Below are 23093 nucleotides of genomic sequence, written 5' to 3' on the forward strand. Positions count from 1 at the left end.
GCCAATTTGGTGCAAAGAGGCCCTTACTCGCTAACAAAACCTTGATTACAAATTGTTTTTGAGGATTTGATTATTTATTAGTGTCGATGGGTTTGATCCATAGTTAGGAAAAGATGATTTGGCGGGATAGGAAAAATTTGAGTTTAACATAGTATTGGCTCAAAAAATGTAGTTAAAACAACGATCAAATAAATTAGAACTTGAAAAAACATTTAAAGTGATGGTAAAATAGATGCATAAAATGTTGTCATTTGCAAAATATAGCAAGGGTAAAATTGAAAAGTTGGTAAAAAAGATGAATTCAATAAGTTTAAAACCCGTCCCGTGTAATTTGTGAAAGTCACCTCCAGGTATGAATTCCATAATCTCTTAGATAGAAACAACAAATCCCATGTCTGGTTCAACTGCATTCAATCTACGTATTTTCCTAGAGCTTGAATGATCTTTGATGAACACTACCCATTGGTCAAATCCTTTCCACCTGAAGGATAGCTAACAATATCCCAAAAACATGAAAAACCAAGTGGCTCTGTATACAGTAGTCAGGCAAGCCTGTTAGATTTTAAATGTTTTTCTTAAAAAATAGAGTATTTTCTGTCATAAAAAGATTTAAATGGCGAAGCTGCAAAATTTTGCTAACTATGTTGAGCACGGATCATCCAAAAAATTATGGAAACCATGAGAGCAAAACTGAAGGCAAGAGCAACTTGTTTGATGAACAACATTGCAAGATAAGGTCTCATACAATAAACATATAATCTCAAGGTTTTGATTCTTGATCACAAGTTATGGTGCTGATAATTTCATCCCAAATATGTTTCTCATTTCAAAACAAAAGAAGTTATGGTGCTAATATGCCACAATGCAGTCCTCTTGATGTGGTCATTTCACTGGTTGCATCAATAAACTATCAGGTATCATTTAACTAAGCCCACTAAAAACTATAATGTTTAATCAATGGTTGTAGACAAAGTCGAAAAGCTAGTTGTAAACGAAAAAGACAAGAGAGTGGTTGAAACAGAGCTCACCATTGTCTTAAAGAAAGGAGCCATGGATTTCGTATATCAAATAAATAAGAAGACAAGCTTTTGGATTATTTATCTCCATGCGATTAGGGTATCTCGAACGGTCGAACCTTCTGGGCTTTCTGTAATCCACGAGGCCGTCATTGATTAGATGTAATGCTCTATTTGGTTGCCGGGTTTTTTTTTGTTCCCGGGAGTTATGTGGGAGAAAAAAACACCCTGGGAGATAGGTGGGAAAAAAAAAGTCCTTGAAGTATCCTGGTAAAATAAAAATCCCATGTTTGGTTATGTGGGAGAAAAAAAATACCCTGGGAGATATGGTGGGGGAAAAAAAAACCTTTGTTTAGTTGCTTGAACTGTTGGGTAGAAAAAAAATTCTTCTCAAGCTTATTTTTGGTTCCTGAGTTTATTTTTGTTCCTAGGGTTATCTTAGGATGGGATGAAAAGGCAATCATTACAAAAGTGGGATTAAAAAATTCACCCCACAAGTAATCATTACAAGAGTGGGATTAAAATAAACCTAGTGCTAAAAGGCAACCAAACATGGGATGGGACCAAAATTTAACTTACTCTCCCACAAAACTCCCAAGAACAAAAAAAACCCGGCAACCAAACAGAGTGGTTACTTTTGGGAAATGATATTTACGCCCCTTTTGATCACCAGGGACACCCAACGCCAGTGTACGTGGCAATCAAACCCACTGGATTCTTCTGACGACAAGTACATTAGCCCTCCTTTAGTCATTGATAAACTAGCGATGGGTGTCCCTCGTAATCAAAAGGGGCGTAAATATCACTTCCCTAATTTTCACAGATCTTGTCATAAATTGTACGTCCCTCTAAATCAAATTTGAATAGGGATGGTTCCAATCATAGTTGGCAAAACTTCATTTTAAATGGCATTTTTTTTTTTGTTGAAAAAAACGCTTTTTATTGGTGTGACGTTTAAAACTCTGTTTAAAACTTTTACAATGAGTAAACTTCGTTTCTTTGAGGCTAACGTTTTATTTTAAACATGTTTTTTGGCCAACTTTTCAATATTACCCCACCATATTTTGTAAATGACAAAATTCTAAACTCATTTTCTTGTGTTTCCATTTTTTTTACTATGTGAACCAATACTGTATTAAACTCGAATTTTTGCCGTCCCTTTTTTGCCGGATCATGTTTTGCTTACTATGGTTCCGATTATCTTTTTTGAGTGTAAGAAAAAGTTATTTCCTGTCCGAACTTTTCTACAAATGTGTATAGTCCAGTATTCTTCAAAAACTAGATGATCCAAACCGTCCATTTCACAGGCCACAAAGGAAATAGTGTGTGCCCAAAAAATCAACTCCACATATGATCCCAACCCACCAATCTATAAAGGTTTCCATCATATGCAGTTCTTCTATAGATTGGAGGGCTATGATCATCCTATGGATATGATTTTTTGGGCACAACCTGTTTAGGTTGTGGCCCATCAAATGGATGGTTTGGATCCTGTTATTGTGTAAGCCATAAATTACCTTTTGAAAAATATTGGACCGCCATTGCATGTGGTTTTTTTTGCTATGTAGAAGTAGAACTACCAGTCTTTTACTAAATCACATGCATGGCATCCAAGCATATACTATTTTGGCTCCGCTCTCTTCCTACGCCTTCTTGCAACCACTCATTGTATCTCACATTTTACGAGAGCTAGTATGACTATCTGTATCTTCAATCGCACATTTTTCATTGATAGGGTTGATAGAAATTACAACATCCCAGCTGCCATAATAGTTCCGAAGAACAGTTTACTGAATGTGTGATTTGCATCATTAGAGGGTGGGACCCACTCTGCCATATTAGAAATCTGGTGCGATACACGGGGAACAAACAAAAGTGAATGATAATGAAACTGAGTTTACAAAAAAACTCTTAGATTTGAAGCAGAAAAGCAGAAGAATCTCATATGTTGGTTCCTACTAAAGAAAAAAAGAGAAAGTTAAATAGCATAATCTGCTGATTAAAAGTCAAACCATTATCGTAGTCTCTCTCTCTCTCCTTCACTGAAAACCTTGGTTACCAAACAGTTTAAGCGTAAGGCATAGGTTTTAAGGGAGGATTAGGATATTTCAACTGAATTGGAGGATTATAATATTTCAACTGAGTTTGGAGGATTAGGATATTACCAAAATCTCACACGGCGCCAAAACGGAAATAATAACTGAATTAGCAGCAGCACAGCTGAATTAGTAGGGGAAAAAGTTTTCCTAGAAAGCCATTTCTTGGAAAAATAGCTAGTGACAATTGAAAGAAACATGGTTAATATATATTAGAAGGAATTTGCTAGGGACCATGAAGGCATTTCACATACCGGCTGTTGCAGGAGAGAGCTGCTACTTCAGATGAATAAGACAAAATCTGTTGACTATTAAGTGAGCCTATGTGGCTGCTCTCTCATGCAACAGCCGGTCCACAAAATGTGTTCTGTGACGGTCCCTAGCAAATCCCATATTACCACACTTATTAATGTGTTCAACCTTTTTTAATGGCTGGTAGGGGATGCAATATTTTTCTAAAGAAAAATACTAAGAAGACAAATTCTTTATTCTTTTCAACCTTTGTTTTACACCTCTTTGTCAACCGGCTACTTTTCGTGACTCATGTGTGCCACGTGGTCATGATCATATCCGTTGATATGATCAATAACCACACATTTGGCTATTGCTGTTGACTCCACCTTGATCCCATGATCCTACACCTTGATCCTTCAACCCTTAGTTTAGAATTTCTCCAACAAATATTAAGTTATGGATTTCTATACACCTTTATCTTGTTCGACATGGGACCTTTGCCTTGTGGGTCCCCTCATAATAATACCAGATCAATGGTCTCGATTACACGTGCATGTCCCCTTGCTAAACCGAAGTGAGGATTGATCTTGGCTAATTAAACCCAAGTTAATTAGGATTTATCTTGGCTAATCAGTGTCAGTATAGATAAACTCTTTCAAAATGTTATCTAACTCCCAATTAGAAAAAGTGTTTAATTAAGGGTGGAGTGCTTTTATTTTGACAATTGATCCGCTTTACCATATTTTGGTAATGCTACTACTCGCTTTCCTTCACACTTTTTTGATTTGATAGGATATTAGATAGTAACTTCAGAATGTAAGAACTGCTATTAAAAAAAAGCTATTGATAACTGCACTAGAATGTTTGATAATGACACGATCTCACCTTGTTTTTTTATTATCTAACCAGCTCTCGAAAGTCGAAAGCTATTACAATTCTCCCAAACTGCTACTAAGCAGCCAACTAAAAAGGAAAAGACGAAGTGAGTTTGTGTCATCATCAAAACATGGTAATGCAATATGCAAATATCAGTAGCCTGAAAAAAGCTTAACAGCAAAGTGAGTAGTGCTATTATTAAAAAAAAGGTAGTGCGGATAGCAGTTATTTCTAAAATTGTGTTGGGAATGTCACAGAAAATATTCCTTTCCTCAGTCATAATAAAGTTAAAGATCGATTTAAAAAAGTTAAACCAGAATCGCTTATTTTAATCAATCGCTTTACTCTTTCTTTGTTGAAAAGGTGTGTAGGGTGTTTCGATTTTTCCTCCTTCGAATTCCTTCTTTCTTTTACAGGCGTTTCTTCGTAAGTGTTGTCTCTCCTCTGTTATCATTTCTTCTTTCTCTGGTTTGTATTTTAGGGTTTTTTTGTTGATTTATTGGGTCTCTGTGCTGTCAATTTTCTACTTAAATTCTCTTCTTTAGCTTTCTCATTATCATCTCTAGATCAATTTAGGGTTTTTATTTTATCTGTTGGAAGCCTACTTTTGTGTATTTTATTTTTAATCTCAGTGTGGCATTTCTCTTTTAAATGATTTTGGTATCAGTAAGTCATATATAGAATTTTGGATTTCTATTGCTGTTATTATGTATTTTTTATTAGAAAGATTTGATTTTTATATGAATTTGGCAATCTGTTAACCAATGTGGAGTTTTTTTTTTAGAACAGTTCTACTATCATTTAAAGAAAAAATTAGGGTTTTGTGTTGAGTTTGATTTCTATTGCTGTTCTTAAATCTTATTATTTTTCATTAGAAAAATTTGATTTTTATATGGGCTATCTGTAAACCAATGTGGAGTTTCTTTAACAGTTCTACTATTAGTACTATCATTTAAAGGAAAAATTAGGGTTTTGGGTTGCTCTATGTGTTGCTAGATTGTGGTTATGTGAGCTCAATACGTGATTTTAGGGTATGGATGTTGTTTTGTTGATCTCTGAGGACTTCCTCTGGCCCAAATAATGATGGACCAGTATTGAAATTCAAATACAGAACTGCAAATTAGAGTTCAATTGACACCAAAACATATATTTGATGGGTCCTATGTTTCCCATAGTTTGAAATCATTGCTTTTTATTTAATATGTATTACATGATATGCAACATACTTTTTAATCCAGTTACCTGTGGCAGAAGTTATTTGCAGGATGACTTGTATGTTAAGACATGCTATATGAGAGTTCAAAGATGTTGATTTGGAACATGGATTTTATGAGAAGTCGTGGGTTCTAAACGGGTTAAAGAAGGCGTTATATTTTTTAAAGCGTTTATAAAACATAGCTAAAACGGGGTCGTTTTGCTGTGTGGCTGCAAGGCCACATGGGTCCAATGCGGGCAGCAGAGAGTGGTCGATGGGTCCCAATGAGCCCTACTGGAGAACTAACACGAGCTTCTCGCCTCCCCTGTCGCGAAGATGGGATCGTAGGTTCCAACCTGAAGTCCTACCCTACGGATCACATGGTGGAACTCAACTGTATGAGTCTTCACCCTCTTCAAATAGCAAAGACAGTAGGAGCTGGTTTAGAGGCGACCCGTTTCCCAACAATCAGCATTCTGTATCCGATGGTATTGTCTCATATTTCAGCAGCCCCTCTGATAGTTTTAAGACCCAACAGTTCACGCCACCACCAATGCAAGGAGTCGATATCAATGATTATGTTTCTGCCACAATGAGAGGTACAATACCATACTATTGAAGTCTCTTCACTTGCATTCACTTGTCAGTTCTCTTTCAGTTTTCCCCTCATAGTCGGGATTTGTTGGTAATGTTTGCGTTTATCTGATACCAGCTCTGTTATATCTGTATTATTATTCTTATCTAGACATGATTTTCATTTCTTTTATATCGTAAGAATTAGATTGAGATATAGATAGTCCTACAATTATACTTAAAAGTTAAAACCATGTGCAAATGTTGGTTTTTCTGTCTGTTATGACATGGAGCTGGAAATCGTCCTTGTGTTTTGAGGCAGTCAAATCTGTTACTAAGAGGAAAATTTTGAAAATTGTTGTGGCTGGTCAAGGTGTGGACCTAGAGGCATAGAACACAAATTCCAAATAGAAGGACCGAGAGAAAGAGATAATGAGAAACCTAGGGTAAATGTGGAAGGGGCTAAATCAAAAGAAAATTGGAGTAAGCATTAATTGTAGAAACTCATTTGGTTGTGGGAAAAGAAAGGAAAGAAAAAGGGGACATATGTGAAAAGCATAAAAGATATCTCTTATTTGCTTTTGATTGTATAGGTCATTCTAATGCATATTTCATAAACTGTTGAATGATAATATTTTTTTTTGAATGGTAGTATTATTATTATTATTTTATTTAAGATCTTGTTTTTTCAAATTTACTCTTCCAAGTACCGCAGCATGCTTAACACATGCTTAGAATAAACACCTTACAAATAACAATTATCGGAAGCTATTATGAATAGTTGGAGAAGAATTTGAGAGTGATTGGTTTTTTACCGAGACAGCAAAGGAGTAAGTTTGTAAAAACTTTGCCTCAAAGCAAATGACCCATGGTGCTTTCTGTGGTGGCGTCAGTTGGAGGTGTATCTTTGATCGTGAATTATGGGCTTTATTGCCCATTGCAGAAGCCTTTCTTGCCCAAAGTGATAAGGCATAGGGCTTTTGCTTACCCCCCATTAGGAATGTGTCGGGAGGCAGAACAATTTCAGCTTGGCGTTGGGGTGGCATTGATGTGATCTGTTTTTCTCTTTCTTTTGAGTTGAGGTCCAATGTTTAGTGGTTTATTCAAATCGAGGCTCACTTAGAGTGATTGCTTGTGTGTTCTTTCGTGTGTCATATGCGCTTTGGCCTATTAATTTCTTGTTATAAAATAAAGGAAAAGAAAACCATTTATCTACTGAGGCAAAAAAACAAATGACAAGCAGAAATAAACACAGATTTGCGTGCTTCATCTTCCCAAAACAATTCCACTTCCATCGGTGGAGATGATTAGTGAACTTTTGGTTGTTGAAATGGCAGGCTATGGTGAGAGATGGCTCTCCCTCACGCCCCACCCCACCCAAAAAAAAAAACTTAAACCAATTGTGAATTACCCAATTTTTACATGTTAGGAAGATGGTTTTAAACTTCCACCAACACATGTTCATTTTGGACGACATGTGTTGACTTCCTCGGGGACCGACATCGGGAGTTTGATTCATTTCATACACTAGCATAACCAAAAAACCTCATATATATAGGAAATACTAATGGCCGTTCCATTAATAAGTTGAAACGTAAAGGAAACGGCACAATCATCAGCTTTCAAACTTGTGAAATTTCTATGTTTAGAATGAAAGTTCCAGACATGCACGACGATTCTGTCACTTGGTATTTGATTTTTTTAAACCATTATGGATGGTTTTCTTGCATTTTTGATGGTTTCTAAGTGTGTTTCTGTTTTTATTCTAAGGTTTTCTGAAGTAAATTTTCATCATTTCGATTGACTTCTATAAACTCCCATGTTTTTACAAGATTTCCATGGAATTCCATAAACTTCCATGAAGTACTTCCACTTCAACGGGGACCGAAGTCTAAGTCAAAAACAAAGTTTGATTCCATGGTTAGGAATACCCACATTCGCCTGACACTCACAAAGAGGGGTTGTAAGGTCCATAGCCTGTTATTGTCCATAGGGTTAGTTGAAGACAGAATTCATGACACTTTTGTAACCCAATCTGTTCCATCATTTAGTAGCTTAGAAGGAAATGAAGCCTTGGGTAGACGTGGTTATTGAAAGGTAGGGGCCACCTTTTGAACTGGGTCAAAAGAAATTAGTATTGGCAGGATTCTTAGATTTTGAATGGGCAGGAGAGATAATAGAAGATCAATTACTGGGTATTGTGTGATGTTGAATAGTTATATGATTTTGTTGAGCAATAGGAAACTATGCAAGATCTAGTGAGGAACCAAAATTTAGAGCCATGACTTATGACACCTACCATTGCAAAGCTAAGACAACTACTCCAATGGACAAGCATGCTTTCAATAGGATGTGCTAACTGTATTGTGACAACCGAAGTGCAATAAAATTACCACAAAACCTAGTGTTCCATGCTAGAACGAAACATATAAACATAGGCTTTCACTCTGTTACCTGGAAACTTGACACCCGTACCAAGTGTCCAAGGTGGCCGACATTGTAACCTCAGAAAATCCCAAGACGGGAACACTTTTGTTCATACAAAAAAAAAAAAATGAAAAGACAAAATAATTAAAAATAAAAAATTAGGGGAAAATTAAAAAAATGGCTATGAAGTATTGAGTTTTGATTTAATAATTATCAAACAATTTTTGTTGAATGGCAACAAATTTATTAAACAGAAGGGCAATGCCTAGGGATCGAGATGGTAAAAAGCAAGCCAAAGAGAAAAAGAAGAAATAAACATAACAACAAAACCCTAAGGAGGCAAACTATCTATAGTCTACAGACTCGGCCTATCTACGCAGAGCATGCGAACTGATTGACCTCGCATTGAAAGGCATTGTGCCCCTTGGTACACTCTAGAATCTCCTGAATCATGTCAGTAGACCTCAAGGATAACTCACACTCGCTTTCAACGGACGAATCTCATTGAGCGAGTCACCTTTCAGTATACGATGTTTAAACTCAGAGTGGTCAATGAGTCGAATACCTACAAGCATAGCCTGAACTTTCGGCTTCTTGAGCATCCTTCTCACAAATAAGACCTGAATAAGCGTAGATTGTTTTGACTATTTGAACTAAGAAGGCCCCTAATACCAACTGGCTTAGGGTTCCCCATGCTGGCTTCGTCAAAGTTCAGGAGATGGCTTGAGCGTGACATTCCTTTTAGCACACACTCCTACCCAAGATCTATGGATAGGAGATTCCGTAAAATCACTGAATTTAAGGAGAACAACCTCCTGTCACATAATGAGAAAAACAACCACGTGCAGAACGGACAAGATGTTCCTGGAATTGCGATTAAAGGCTTAATTGTTCCTGTCTTTCCAGATAGCCCAGAGCATGGCCAGAAGGGCCAAACTCTAAAGGTTTTTCACCTCCTTTTAGGCAAAGGGGCAAAGGCCCACCCCTCCACAAAATCTCAATATGCAATGGGAAAACCCGGCAGGTCCCAAACATGGTAAAGCTGAACGCCCAAACCTCTCAAGAAAATCTACAATGAATGAAGATATGATCCACTGTTTCCTCTGTACCGAGGTACTAGGTGTGGTGGTTCACAATGCACCGGCTTCGACTTCTCAAATGATCAATAGTGAGGATATTGATCAGGCACGCTGTCCAACAGAAGCGAAAACTTGATTCCTCCCAAACCATACTATGGAGAGGCGTGCAACACCAAATGGGAGAGAGAATTAGCAGAGAACTTCCAATCATGTCTCCAGGTCCAATTTCTCTTTTCCTTACCTCCTCGTTTAATAAAAACCGAATCCTACTTGGTCACTAACTCTGCGACTCTAATACCCTCCCTATCAAAGAAAAGTCTTTGAAATTGGACCTTCCAAGCCTGCTTTGTTTATTTTCACCAACCCTTCTTCCTCCAACCATCTCATAGGCCTTTACCCCTCATTTTTTCTTCCTGCTCTCGTCTCTCTGCTCTCATCTCTCATCTCTCGGCTCTCATCTCTCTCCTTCCTTTCAACACTCTATGCCGAGAGGGCTGCGGATTATTTCCGGCCAATCGTCCCAGGACGGAAAGCTTCTCGAAAGGTCCTCTCTCTTAAAATCTTTCCAGTGTGCCAGGATTTCAGAAAAGAGTGGGAAGAAGGGAAAAGCTCTGGAGGCAGTATTGATGTAGGGTTTTCAGAAAGGAATGGGAAGAAGAGATGGTATTTGGAAGAGGAAATAAGTTCTCTAAAGTCGGGTGGAGGTTCTTCTGTTGAATTTTGTTTCGATTTGAGTTATTGTGTTCTTTTGCTGTTACTGCAGATCTGGGGTTTGGGTGTAAAATGTTTGGGATTTTATCTCAGGAAGAAGAGAAGTAGTTGGGAGATAGTGTTGGGGACTTGAATTTTGAATTTTAGGTTGGAAAAGAAAAGATGGAAACGATGGACGGTGACATAGCTAGGATCCAAGAAAAGAGAAGAAAGGAGCAGGAGTTCGCTTCTCTCACTGCGACATCACCGTGACAGTCGTTGATGCCTCTCAATACAGAACTCATCCAAAGGCTAGCATGTGACTGTGAGATCCTAATTACAGCAGAGGAAGGTTCAATTGGAGGTTTTGGGTCTCATGTATCACATTTTATAAGCGTGAATGATCTTTTAGATGGGACATCTCAAGTTGAGATCAATGGTTCTTCAAGACAGATACATTGACCATGGAGCCCCCAAATATCAAATTGAAGAAGTGGGTCTGTCTTCAAGGCACATTACCTACAACAGTTCTATCTCTGTTGGGTAGTTCCAAGGAAGCTCTACAGCTCAAGCTCAAGTGATTAAAAGGAAATCAGTTCCAAATATAGAAGTAAACACTCTCTCCAAACTATAAATCTGTACACATTTCTTTTGCAAGGCTTTGGATTTCACCTTATATGTGGAATATGGGATACTTACAAGTCTTGATTCATAAGAGAAGGATTTCTTTTTGTTGGGTTGTAAAGGATCAAAGGAAGGGTTTGTTTGTTGCCTTTAGAGGGACCAACATTTGATTGGTTTGATCATCATATGTCCCAAAACTTAAAATTCCAGAATTCATTTTTTTTTTGTTAAAGCCAAACATCATTCCACCAAAAACAAAAAACAAAAAAATTGATTCTTGGACGTGAGTTTGCTGAACGTGATTTTCTTGCCGGGAACACTAAAAAAATGAATTTTTATTCTTGATTCGAGAATGAGAATGAAGAGAATGGTTGCCAAACACAGCCATAGATGCCAGGGAGATATGTAGGGGTTGGTTGGAGCTGGAGTTTGGCAATCTGACCACCTCCAAATGAAGAAGTTACGTACTAGGTTGAACTGTGAATGGGGTTGCTTGCTGGGCTGTGTTAACGGGTGAAGCTGTGAGGGCTGAGGGACTTTCGTTGTATTAGTTTACTCGGGTGGGACTGCTTGGGCCTGGTGTTGTAACACGATTACAGCTAACAAATAAATTTGTTATGTTTCAAAAAAAAAGATGGGCTAGGATCAATGGAGTAAAGTAGCCAAGTGGCCCCTATTTGTAGCGTTAGAAATGGAAGCTATTTTTGTCCTTTGCAGCATTTTTGTCCTTTGCAGCTGAAACTTGCAGTCATGGTCACGGTTACTTTTAGAAGATTTTTTATCAGTTTTAATTAAATTTAGGAGCAAGTTTAGGTTGGTTTCAAGTGGGTTCTATACAACATGAATAGAAGTTTCAGGTTCTGTTGTTTCCAATTTGAAGCTGGCTTTATTTCTGATTTTCTATTCTCTTTAGGCCTGTAACTTTTGTTTAATATTTTTGTGGTTGAAATTTAAAGATGATGGGTGGCTAGGATTTGGTAAGAGATTTTAGTGTTACTTATATGAAATTGCATACACAAATTTCGGTTCTATTGAATATTGAGAATACAAAATTAAGAGTTTGAAGGTTTATTTTCTAGTTCTTTTATTTCAAGTTGTTGCACTAACCATTGGTTGTGCTTTAGGAGATGCTCACATGAGACGAGTTAAGAGGGCCAAGCTGGGGTATCTTTTTGCCACTGTCACTGAATGCCGTTTTGTCTTTTTCTGTTTTTTATGTTTACTTGTTCCTCCGAGCTTGCTGCTTGCTGCTTTGTTTAGGGGTCTGCTCGTCCCCTTGTTTGTTCTCCCTTTTTTTCTCCAATAAAGTTCTGTTTGCACTCAGACGATAAAATGAAAGACAGACATGTAGAGAGCTAATTTTTCCCCAGCTCTTGTTTGTAACATCTTTTTTCCCCACCTGTCATATCTGGAATCTTATGCCTAATTGAATTCTTCTTGTCATTTTCTGTTAATGATATTAGATCGCCACAGTAACTAAATATTTTCATTTGTATTGGCAGAACCAGCATCTGGGCCTTCAGCCTCCATTCGCTCTACGGAGGTATTTTCTCAGTTGTACTGTATTGCTAGCAGAGAATATTTTGTAATGTTGCAATGTGGAATAATATGGTCCCCGGCTATACAAAATAGTTTTTTGTATGAGCACGCGAGAGTACAGGTGGAGACCATCCCTCCAAGGATCTTTACTGTTTTCTGCTGGGCCCACTGGCAGATCAGCAATTTGGAAAGGTGGTCCTGATCTGTATTTTTTCCCGCCCATATTATTCCTTGGAATAGTACGACCTAGTCACGTTTATTGATTGGCGAGCTGATACTTGCACCCCTCTAAATTACTCTGTCATTGCCTGTTGACAGCTTGTGAGGAACTCAAGGAGTAAATGATCAAAGTTTAAATAAAGAGAGGGATATAGATACCAAAACAAGAGATGTGAATAGCCGTCTTTTTATTCCTCTTCCATTGATTCAACTTGCTGACACGGGTGTATACACTTTGCAGGGAACTTCAGCAATACCATACAGTGGTGGGTCCGCCTCATCTCATTCAGATGCCAGTGAAGATGAACCTATGTCCAAAACACATTTTCCCTCACATCGCAACTTCTCGAGTCGCTATTCATTCATGTCTAAACCTGTTCACCCTATCTCTTTTTCAAACCAAACCCCTGAGGAAGAAGCTCATAATAACAGGCCAAAGCCCAATGAGAACAGCATTCTACATTCAGATACGAAGTCTACTGAACTTCATTCTATTTCTGGGTTTACGGATTTGAGTGCTACTCCTCGAAGAGAAGGGTTCCGGGGGAGTAGTTCAAGCAGCGTAGATTTTACGGATGTTTCTGAACATTTTACCCCTGAAAGCTTGGGTTTCTCAAATAATCCATCTGAAGGTACTAAATGTGGATTATGTGAGAGGTTCCTGTCACACAGATCACCATGGAGTTCTCGCCGAATTGTAAGGAGTGGGGATATGCCAATAACAGGAGTACTTTCATGTCGCCATGTTTATCATGCCGAGTGCTTAGACCAGATCACTCCCAAGACACAAAAGCATGATCCCCCTTGCCCGCTATGCACCAAATCAGAGGATGAGAATTTTCCGGAGCAACGTTTGGTTTGCAGGCAGAATAATGGGATCCAAAGGCTCAGATCATTTGGAGAGGATGGACCATCAAGGCCTTGGGGCTGTGGGCAGGTGGGAGACTGTGTAGAGGGAGCTTTGCACGCTCAAACACGTAGTACTACGCTGTTGCTGAACAGGAACCGTCTCAAGAAGCACATGTTCATGAAGCGGAGTTCGGGCAAGGAGCTGCCTGATAAACTGAAGAAAAGTGGGTCCTATTCTCCGCAGCTGCTCCATGGGCGGGCCTCTGTTGATCGAGCAATCCAGTCTTGAAGAGATGGTGAAATCCCAGTTGGTAAAGAAGAAATATAGGTTGGAGTTCTCTTTGACTTAGATTGTCAGGGGACTTTTTTTTTGTCATTTCCCCCATTGTCCTTTAATTTGGCCTTCCGTTTGAATTGTAGGTTTTTCCCTTAATACTCAGTCGATTTGATTTCCGAAGATTGAGTCTTGATGGACTGGATGCATGGAAAGATGGTGGGTATTTACAGCTGGTTGTTCATATGCAGCTCTGTTGTTTTGGGTATGTAGGCTGAAAAAACTGAAATCAATTGTTAAAGCTAAGTACATTGTTTCTTAGCAAGTGGCACTCTACTCTCTGATTGGCTAAAGACCAGAAATGTATATCAACATGGGTTCCTGCCTCAGCACTTGATTCATCTGTTACTGATATTAGTCTGCGTAGTCCTTAAAACTTTTGCTTGAATTGCTGTCAGTTCTTCCTCCATATCAGGTAAATGGCTACCAAAATATGGAAAACAAAGTAGGCAATTACTAGCTACCATGTTTTGCTGTTTAATGCTTATGCAGGTCACTCAAATTAGTAGAGTTGGGGTTGAGCCTTTACCACTACCTGTTATGGCACAAGGGTCTATACCAGTTCATGGTTTATCTAAACCAGAAGAGAAGTATTTGGAGTTATAGTTTTACTTGCTAATTCACTTATGAAGGTATGTAAATGGTCGGTAGTTACCATTCAAAAAAAAATAAAAAATGGTCCGTAGTTCTCCAATATGCGAACAATTTTTGGGATATCTTTGGATGCCTTTAAAAATTATTTGCATATCATCCTAGGTGGTTTTGAAGTTAGATATAATTATTTGCAAGGGATTTGCTATTGTGTGGAAAAAGAAAAGTATTGAACTCCATATGTATACCAATCACTATCTACTAGTAGGAATAAAATGTCGAGCCCAACGACCAAAAAACAAATGAGGCTCCGTGTATGCTAATGAGTTATATACTAGTGGGGCCTAAGTAGAAGGATTCATGGTAAAGACAACAATAATGGGCCTCGCATGTAGACCTGGCAAAAGCGACCCGTGCCCGCGGGTCGACTTGACCCACCCGCAAATTTGCGGGCACGGGTCTAAGTTTTAGTGACCCGTCAAAACTAACCCGTGGGTGACCCAACCCGCAAAATCATGGGTCGGGTCGGGTCAACCCGCGGGCACCAGCAAGTCACTTGGCTTTTTTTTCTAATGTAAAGGATGGTGATTTTGTCATGCTAATCTATTTTTTAAGGGTTTGATGCGTGAATAGGTTATGGGTAGCACCATAGGTTGATCCCAACCCTCCGATTTGAATGTTAGAGGGTTGATCACTTGATCCTAACCCTCTATAGATCGGAGGGTTGGGATCAACCTATTGAAATGATTTTTGGGGCACAACCTATTTAGGCTGTGGGCCATCTAATGGACGGTTTGGATCATTCCACGGTGCTGGTCATACCCTACTTTTAAGTTTTAACATTTTCCTAAATTAAAAAAATCGTTTGAATTTAACCACTGTTTGAATTTGCGGGTGACCCGTGGGGCGCAGGTTGACCCGGCCCACCCGCGGGCCGCGCGGGTCACATAAATTCTGACCGTAAAAAATGCGGGTCATTTCCTGACCCGACCCGTGTGACCCGCACCCGCATCACCCGCGGGTTGACCCGGCCCTGCCCACCCGTTTGTCAGGTCTACTCGCATGCATACTTATTAGTGATCTAGCAATGAGTCTCGGATGTTGGGTCCAACGGACAAAACTAATGGGGAGAATTGGACTCAAAATCTAAAACGAATAGGGCCATAGTAAGAGGTCAAATGGCCAAAAAATAATTGCCTTGCATGTGTATTAATCAATGTTCTACTAGTGGGGTCATGATATGATGTAGATCTATAGTATCTAATCAAGCAATTCAATTTGAGCTTAAGATTCAACCAAGAACAATGAATGGATAGGTATTTCTGCTAAAAAACTGTCCTAAAACAGTATGTGGTTGGAGATTGCAGAAAAAGAGCAGAGAATACATAAAATGAGCTGAAAATTATTGAAAAAAGACAAGATGAAATGGAACAAAGATAAACTAATTATTTAATGAATTTCAATGGAAGGTAATAACAAAATGAAACTTAGCTAAGTTTAAAGCTCAAACTAAGAAGTAGATGAAGTGGTTTCTCTCTCCAACAGCTATGGCCCAAACCCTATAATTCAAATCTCAGCAAAAAGTCCTAAAACAAATGGTATCTCCCTCTATATAGAGAATTCCCTCTCTTACATTTAAATCCCTACTACAATCCCTGAAGCTCTCAAATATTACAAGAATACCTTCCGCAAAGAAAAAACAAAAAACAAAATGGGTGGACATATGATTTCTCTAGTACTTTTTATGATGAGGGAGATAGAGTATCTATCTTTTAAACAGCCAGGAGGATTCCAAAGTTTGACATATCAAGGGTAGAAATAGAGGTTCGAAACATCTATTCAAATAGACTGTGATTGAAATCTCTTTTCATTGGGGAAACACGTATCTATACTCGAAGAGGGGACCTCACACTATACAACATGTGCTTGGTTTGGTTTTCATACTCTTAACAAAGATAAATAGTTTGCAATCAAGGGTTTCTATCAAAGTACACATATCCGTCAAACATTAACATACTTACTCCAACCAACTTGTGGTTCTTGAACGGTAAGACCCCTACACCTTCTAATAAGGTGCCCATGGAGCTTTCAAGCCCCTCCTTTTGAAGACCCATATCCTCTTTTGGTCCAGTCTTGGGGACCATCTTCCTCCTTTTGGCATTACGCAGAAACAAAACCGCACATTTGGCATGTCATGGGATGCAGCTCCGATCCTTCACGGAGCCTTCCTAACGTGTGCTTGTCCTTTGTATCCCTGTCTACTAGGTAAATTAGGCCAACTTAGATCGAAACGCCCCCCAGATCTGTTTTCTTACAATTTGACACAATCAGATCAAATCAGGAGGGTGACACCCTTTTAGTGTAAGATCACTGAGGTTTGATCTTTTTGCTTGCCTTGATGTGGCATTGCCTGTGATTAAAAAAAAAGAAAAAAAGAAAGAAAGAAAGAGAGAACTTTCACAAAGTGTGGGGAATAGGTGGCTCTGGGAAAAATCTGAGGGACTTGACCGTAGCACTAAGCCAGAACTCTAAAAAGGGTTCAATCCCTAACATCAGATTGACATCACCCCATTGTGAAAAGTCCAAATGAGGTGAATGGAAAAATACAATAATGTAGCTAGCCATATGTTTTGTCAATGGGACCCTGGTAGTCGTGCACTTTGATGGGCTTTTGAGGGTCATGATTGAAATGGGCTTCCCACAACAAAGCCTTTTTTTTCTTTTTGGGCTTTGTATGAGTAGGGTTCTCATTTGAGATTCTTCCTACAGTCTATTTAAAACTTTTCAAGGATAAGAGCTACTTGTGTTGGTCTATATGGGTAAAGTTTCTCATGTAGCAACAAAATGAAACTTAGCTCAGTTTATTTGGTCTATATCGTTTCCCTAAACTAATTATTTATTGAATTTCAATGAAAGATAACAGCAAATTGAAACTTAGCTTAGTTTAAAGCTCAAACTAAGAAGTAGATGAAGTGATTTCTGTCTCCAACAGCTATGGCCCAAACTCTATAATTCAAATCTCAGCAAAAAGTCCTAAAACAAATTATCTCTCCCTCTTTATATAGAATTCCCTCTCTCACATTTAAATACCTACTACATGGCTCCTCAAGCTCTCAAATATTACAAGTGTACCTTACAATCAAATACACCCTACTAAAAGAAGAGATTACAAGTAATGCCGCTTAAGGCTAATTACATTTGTGTCCTGCACTCTTCCTATTAGAGTAGGCCCATTCAACTCTTTGGCCGGGACTCGGTCGTAATCATGATAGAGGGCCGAGTGAGCAAAAACCAACAGGACTCACAAGCAATGGTCAAAAAAATAGTAGACGACAAATGCCGGATGCTGCCCAACATTTATTTTTCAAGCGGAGAGGAAAACCGGGATTTTAAGTTGGTAAACTCCAAGACAAACAATAGGCTTTCTTTTTTTGACAAAATCGTAAGGTCTTTCCACCTTGAAAACCATTTTCGATGTGCAACCAAACAGAGGGAAGTGGTGAAAACTTGGAAAAAGCTTCCGTTACTTTCCTCACAACCGAATATGTTCACTCCCTTCTGGCCTTCTTCTTGTCAGTCTCCTAAAATGAAGTTATTTTTCAAGAAAAGAAAAACAAAATGGTTGGAAATATCATTCCTCTAGTACTTTTTATGATGAGGGATAGGCCTGGCAAATGGGTGGGCCGGGCTTGACCCGACCGTACGGGTTCCGAAAAAATTTACGGCTCACGAATCTTGGACCCGCACATGGCCCGTATGGGCCGGGTCGACCCGCAGGTCACCTGTGTTTTTAGTAAATTTTTGTTTTTTTTGTTTTTTATTTTATTTTTATAGGTATTTGATAGCCACCTTCTCCAAAGGCTACTTCTTGCCCATCCTTTTACAATTGTATGTGTTGAGAGATTTGTCTTATTAGACATGGTGAAAACTGCATGGAAATACTAGCTATAATAAGTACCAAAAGAAGCTAGCAATAATAATCATAAGGTACTAAAGTTTTTGAGGAAAATTACGAAAAAAGTGCTGTAAAGTAAAAAAAATACAAAAAAAAGTACCGAAAAAGTGCTTTTACAGGAAAAAATACAAAGAAGAAGAGTATAGAAATATGACAATTACGGAAAAACTACTTTGTTTGTTTCATTTCTACGGGCACCCAGGGCACCCACAGGTCCACCCGGACCCGCCCACTTTTGATGGGCCGGGTTAGAAACGGGTCACAAAATGTTAACCTGGATCCGGATATTACGGGCGGGCCGGGTTGGGTCGACCCGCAGGTCCAGGTCAATTCTTGCCAGGTCTAATGAGGGAGATAGAGTATCTATCTTTTAATCGGCCAGGAGAATTCCAAAGTTTGACATATCAAGAGTAGAAATAGAGGTTGGAAACATCTATTCGAACAGACTGTGATTGAAATCTCTTTCTTTCTATTGGGGAAACACATATCTATCCAGAAAGAGAAAAGTACGAAATGAGGGCTGATGTTTGGAGAAATTACGGATTGCGAGCACCTTTTAAAACAAGAATGAAACACGGGCTAATCTTCAAAATCGGGTGGTAAAAAGACCCTGATACCCTTCTGACATCGACAGAATCCTGCTTTTTCATTACTGCCTATTAAATTGGCGCGCTTCACAAGGCTTCTTTTGGTTCGTTTGAATGTGTATTTGAACCGACAGAACCTTGGGTTCGTTTCTATCTTGGCTGTCAGAAATAACTAGATACGGATGGATGCTTGACACATTTTGGAAAACTTTTTGGAACGCTGACGTTATTGAATACGTTTTGGAATGTTGAAGTTATCTTTTCTCACTTCTCTTTTGGCTTAGGACGGTAACGTTATTGAATACGCTTCTTTGGCTTAGAATCTTTTCCCTTCTCTTTTGGTCCTCATTATTTACGCCGGCGTACTCCATTATTTACGCCAGTGTACCCATGAATTCAGCCTCCGTAAACCCTATTTCCGCCGCCGCATACTCATGAATTCTTTTTCCCTTCTCTTTTGGTCCTCATTATTTCCGCTGGTGAACCCATTATTTCCGCCGACATACTCTCTATTTCCACTTACACCCTATTTCGGCCGGCGTACTCATGAATTCTTTTCCCTTCTCTTTTGGTCCTCATTATTTACGCCAGCGTACCCATTATTTCCGCCGGCGTACACCATATTTTCACTTACACCCTATTTCCGCCGGCGTACCCATGAATTCTTTTTCTCTTCTCTTTTGGTCATCATTATTTACGCCAGCGTACCCATTATTTCCACCGGCGTACCCATGAATTCCGCCAGCGTACACACCCTATTTCTGCTTACACCCTATTTCCGCCGGCGTAACCATGAATTCTTTTTCTCTTCTCTTTTGGTCCTCATTATTTACACTAGCGTACCCCATTATTTATGGCGGTGTACCCATTATTTCTGCCGGTGTACACCCTATTTTCACTTACACTCTATTTCCGGCGGCGTTCTCAGCCAGAAGAGACGTGAGAAATAATAAAATAGTCAATCACGTCATCGTTTTAAGCCAAAAGAGACATATTCAATAACGTTGCCGTTATAAGCCAAAAGAGAAGTAAATAGATTCTAAGTCAAAAGAGACATATTCAATAACGTTGCCGTTTTAAGCCAAAAGAGAAGTTAGGACCAAAAGAAAAGTAAAAAGATTCTAAGCCAAAAGAGACGTATTCAATAACATTACCGTTCTATACAACATGTGCATGGCTTGGTTTTCATACTCTTAACAAAGATAAATAGTTTGCAATGAAGGGTTTCAATGAAAGTGCACATATCCATCAAACCTTAACATATTTACTCCAAACAACTTGTGGTTCTTGTATGGTGAAAACCCTATACCCTCTAATAAAGTGCCCTTGGAGCTTTCAAGGGCCTCCTTTTGAAGACCCATATCATCTTTTGGTCCGGTATATATGTGAGAACCATATACCTTCTAATAAAGTGCCCATGGAGCTTTCAAGCCCCTCCTTTTGAAGACCCATATCATCTTTTGGTCCTGTATATGTGGAGGACCATCTTCCTCCTTTTGGCATTATGCCGAAAAAACCGCACATTTGGCATGTTATGTGATTTAGCTGCGATCCTTCACGAAACCTACCTAACGTGTGCTTGTCCTTTGTATCCCTGTCTCCTAGCTAAATTAGGCCAACTTATATCGAAAAGGGGCCCGCGGATCTGCTGTCCTTGTTAGGTTCTTACAATTTGACACAATCAGATCAAATCAGGAGGGTGACACCCCATTTGTGTAAGATCACTGAGGTTTGATCTTTTTGCTTGTCTTTATGTGGGCATTGCTTGTGATTAAAAAAAAAAAGAAAAAAGAAAATCTAAGGGACTTGACCGTAGCCATTCAAAAAAAAATAAAAAATAAAAAATAAAAAATAAAAAACTTTCACAAAGTGGTGGGCAATAGGTGGCTTTGGGAAAAATCTAAGGGACTTGACCGCACCACTAAGCGGCCAGTACTCTAAAAAGGGTTCAAGCCCTAACATCAGATTGACATCACCCCATTGTGAAAAGTCCAAATGAGGTGAAGGGAAAAACACAATAATGTAGTTAGCCATATGTTTTGTCAATGGGACCCTGGTAGTTGTGCTCTTTGCTGCGCTTTTGAGGGTCATGATTGAAATGGGCTTCCCACAAGAATGCTTTTTTCTCCTTTTCGGTTTTGCACGCTTGTATGACTAAGGTTCTCATTTTGGGTTCTTCCTACAGTGTATTTAAAGCTTTTAAAGCTTTCAAGTGTTAAAGCTACTGGTGTTGGTCTATATGGGTGAAGTCTCTCATGTAGCCATGTGAGGAGCATGTGGGGAGGGCCATACTACTTACTATCTTAAATGTTGCAATAGGAGCTTAGGTTTGTAGTGCTCTCTATGTCACATCTCTATCAGGCAAATAACTTTCTACCTAAAACAATGTTTAATGATGTATCAACCTTTTTTTTAATCATTGATTAAACGCTAAAACAGTAAATCGGTTTGCATAAGGAACCCATCTCAAGATAAAATACAATTTAAATAAGCACTAAAACAGCAATTATCACTAAAGTCAAATCCCCATTACTTAGAAAAAGGGGGCCACCGGTTCCATTAATTCCTCCTAAAGATTTCATTTCATCAATTATGGCAAAATACACATAAGAACATGAGAATTAATGGCCATTGCAGTGTCGTAACAGAATTTTCAAAACATTTAGATAAATGCTAGAAAGACTTTAAGCTAAGATGTTAGAGATATTACGGATGGCATTAAGATTGCTAATTGTGGTATTAATGAATGTGGATTTCTATAATGTCACCCAACATTTTGCCATCTTGTCATGAGACTAGTTTGTATCCAAAAGATTGCATCAACTTGTTCCACATGGGTGCTGTGTAGCTGGATGTCATTAAGAAAGAGAGAGACATGCTCTTGCAGTCTAACCCATGTCGTGCTCACATCTCTACCTAAGGATAATCACAAAAGGGAAGGGCAGTGTACTTGGTGATTGGAATTGTACTGCATGGACCACCTTAACCAAATGGTTGTAAAAGCCTTTTCAACAATGTGGTTCAATGCTAGGGCTATGCATCTCACACTTGAAGAGAATGCTTGTATGTATATTGTTGAAAAATCAGGAGGATGGGGAATATTTAGGTGGAGAATCTGTGGGAAAAACTAGCCATTTTCCTTGAGAAAAATATTCGCACCCACCGATTAATGAATTGATCTGTACATGTCTGCGAATTTGCCACCAAGATACAATGAAGTCTAGTATATCAATTGATGCCTGTTGCCGTTATGCACAAACGGAAACAAACCCAAACACCTTTGGATTTTAATGTAAATGTCATACATATGCATATTATTTTTATTATTTGATTATGTAATTGAATTTTATGTAATAAACTCTGTATTTTGTTTAAGGTTTGATTTAATGCATTGCAAATACATTGGCGAAATGAGAGAAGATGAGTTGGGTCACAACTGCTAATAAATTGGTTTTGATGTGGTAACTCCTTAGATGGTTGTCGAGAAATTTTATCTTAATTTTTTTACTTAAAGTTGGGGGTAGTTAGCTTCCGTGATTGAGCAAGATAAGGTGATGTTTTATACAATGATTTACACCATTGATCTAATCCATCCATTTAAGTCAAATACATGGATCATGCGGGAGTCTTAGCAATGAAACTATGTTCAGGGTGTACACGTATGATCACCGCATCAATGGAAACCGAAAGAAGGTGGGACGCACTCGCCGGTGTTGTATGTTTATACATAATTCTAAGAGAGATACCCACAAAAGTAACCCTCATCTGAGTTGTGTTTATGCATCTTTACTAGCACAAAGCTTTATGCTATAGCTGAACATTTGTTTCAGTAATTTACATCAATGCAGAGTGATTAGGAGGGCATTTTCATTGCTTTTATTCAATGAGAGACCCATATCAGAGACATGAAAGTGATTGTATTTTATACCTCATAGAAAGAAAAAGCACCCACATTTAAGGAACTTTACTCCTGGGAAGAAAATCACCCTTCATCTTAGATTTCTCTGGTCCCTTCCTTTCACAATAAAGCCAAATCAGCTTCTAATGACTTCTGTCCCATTGTCTTGACCTTATTCTAGAAAATTCAACATTTTTAAATTAAGCATAACACTATGAAAACATGGTGAGATCAGAGAATGGAAGCATCGCTTGTCTTTACCGACAACTTTGCAATCAGTTCGATCTACTTGTCTGTCAGATATATATGGT

General features: G+C 38.6%; 1 protein-coding gene across 2 annotated transcripts; it reads left to right on the top strand.

The window, feature by feature from the left end:
• The first annotated feature begins 4493 nt into the window (after positions 1-4493).
• Positions 4494-14080, top strand: LOC143848402 (RING/U-box superfamily protein). 2 transcript variants are annotated; one of them, XM_077357344.1, is made up of 5 exons: positions 4494-4648; positions 5474-6016; positions 12313-12353; positions 12810-13745; positions 13838-14080. In XM_077357344.1, exons 2-4 carry the CDS (start codon positions 5692-5694, stop codon positions 13704-13706), a joined length of 1263 nt encoding a protein of 420 aa, XP_077213459.1. In that variant the 5' UTR covers positions 4494-4648; positions 5474-5691; the 3' UTR covers positions 13707-13745; positions 13838-14080. The 2 variants fall into 2 exon arrangements, with proteins under 2 accessions (XP_077213459.1, XP_077213460.1); XM_077357345.1 differs by having other exon boundaries at positions 4501-4648; positions 5477-6016.
• The last annotated feature ends 9013 nt before the right edge of the window (positions 14081-23093 follow it).

This window comes from Tasmannia lanceolata, unplaced genomic scaffold (genome assembly GCF_043159265.1).
Source record: "Tasmannia lanceolata isolate RefF3 unplaced genomic scaffold, GAP_Taslan_0.1 ptg000016l, whole genome shotgun sequence".
NCBI lineage: Eukaryota > Viridiplantae > Streptophyta > Magnoliopsida > Canellales > Winteraceae > Tasmannia > Tasmannia lanceolata.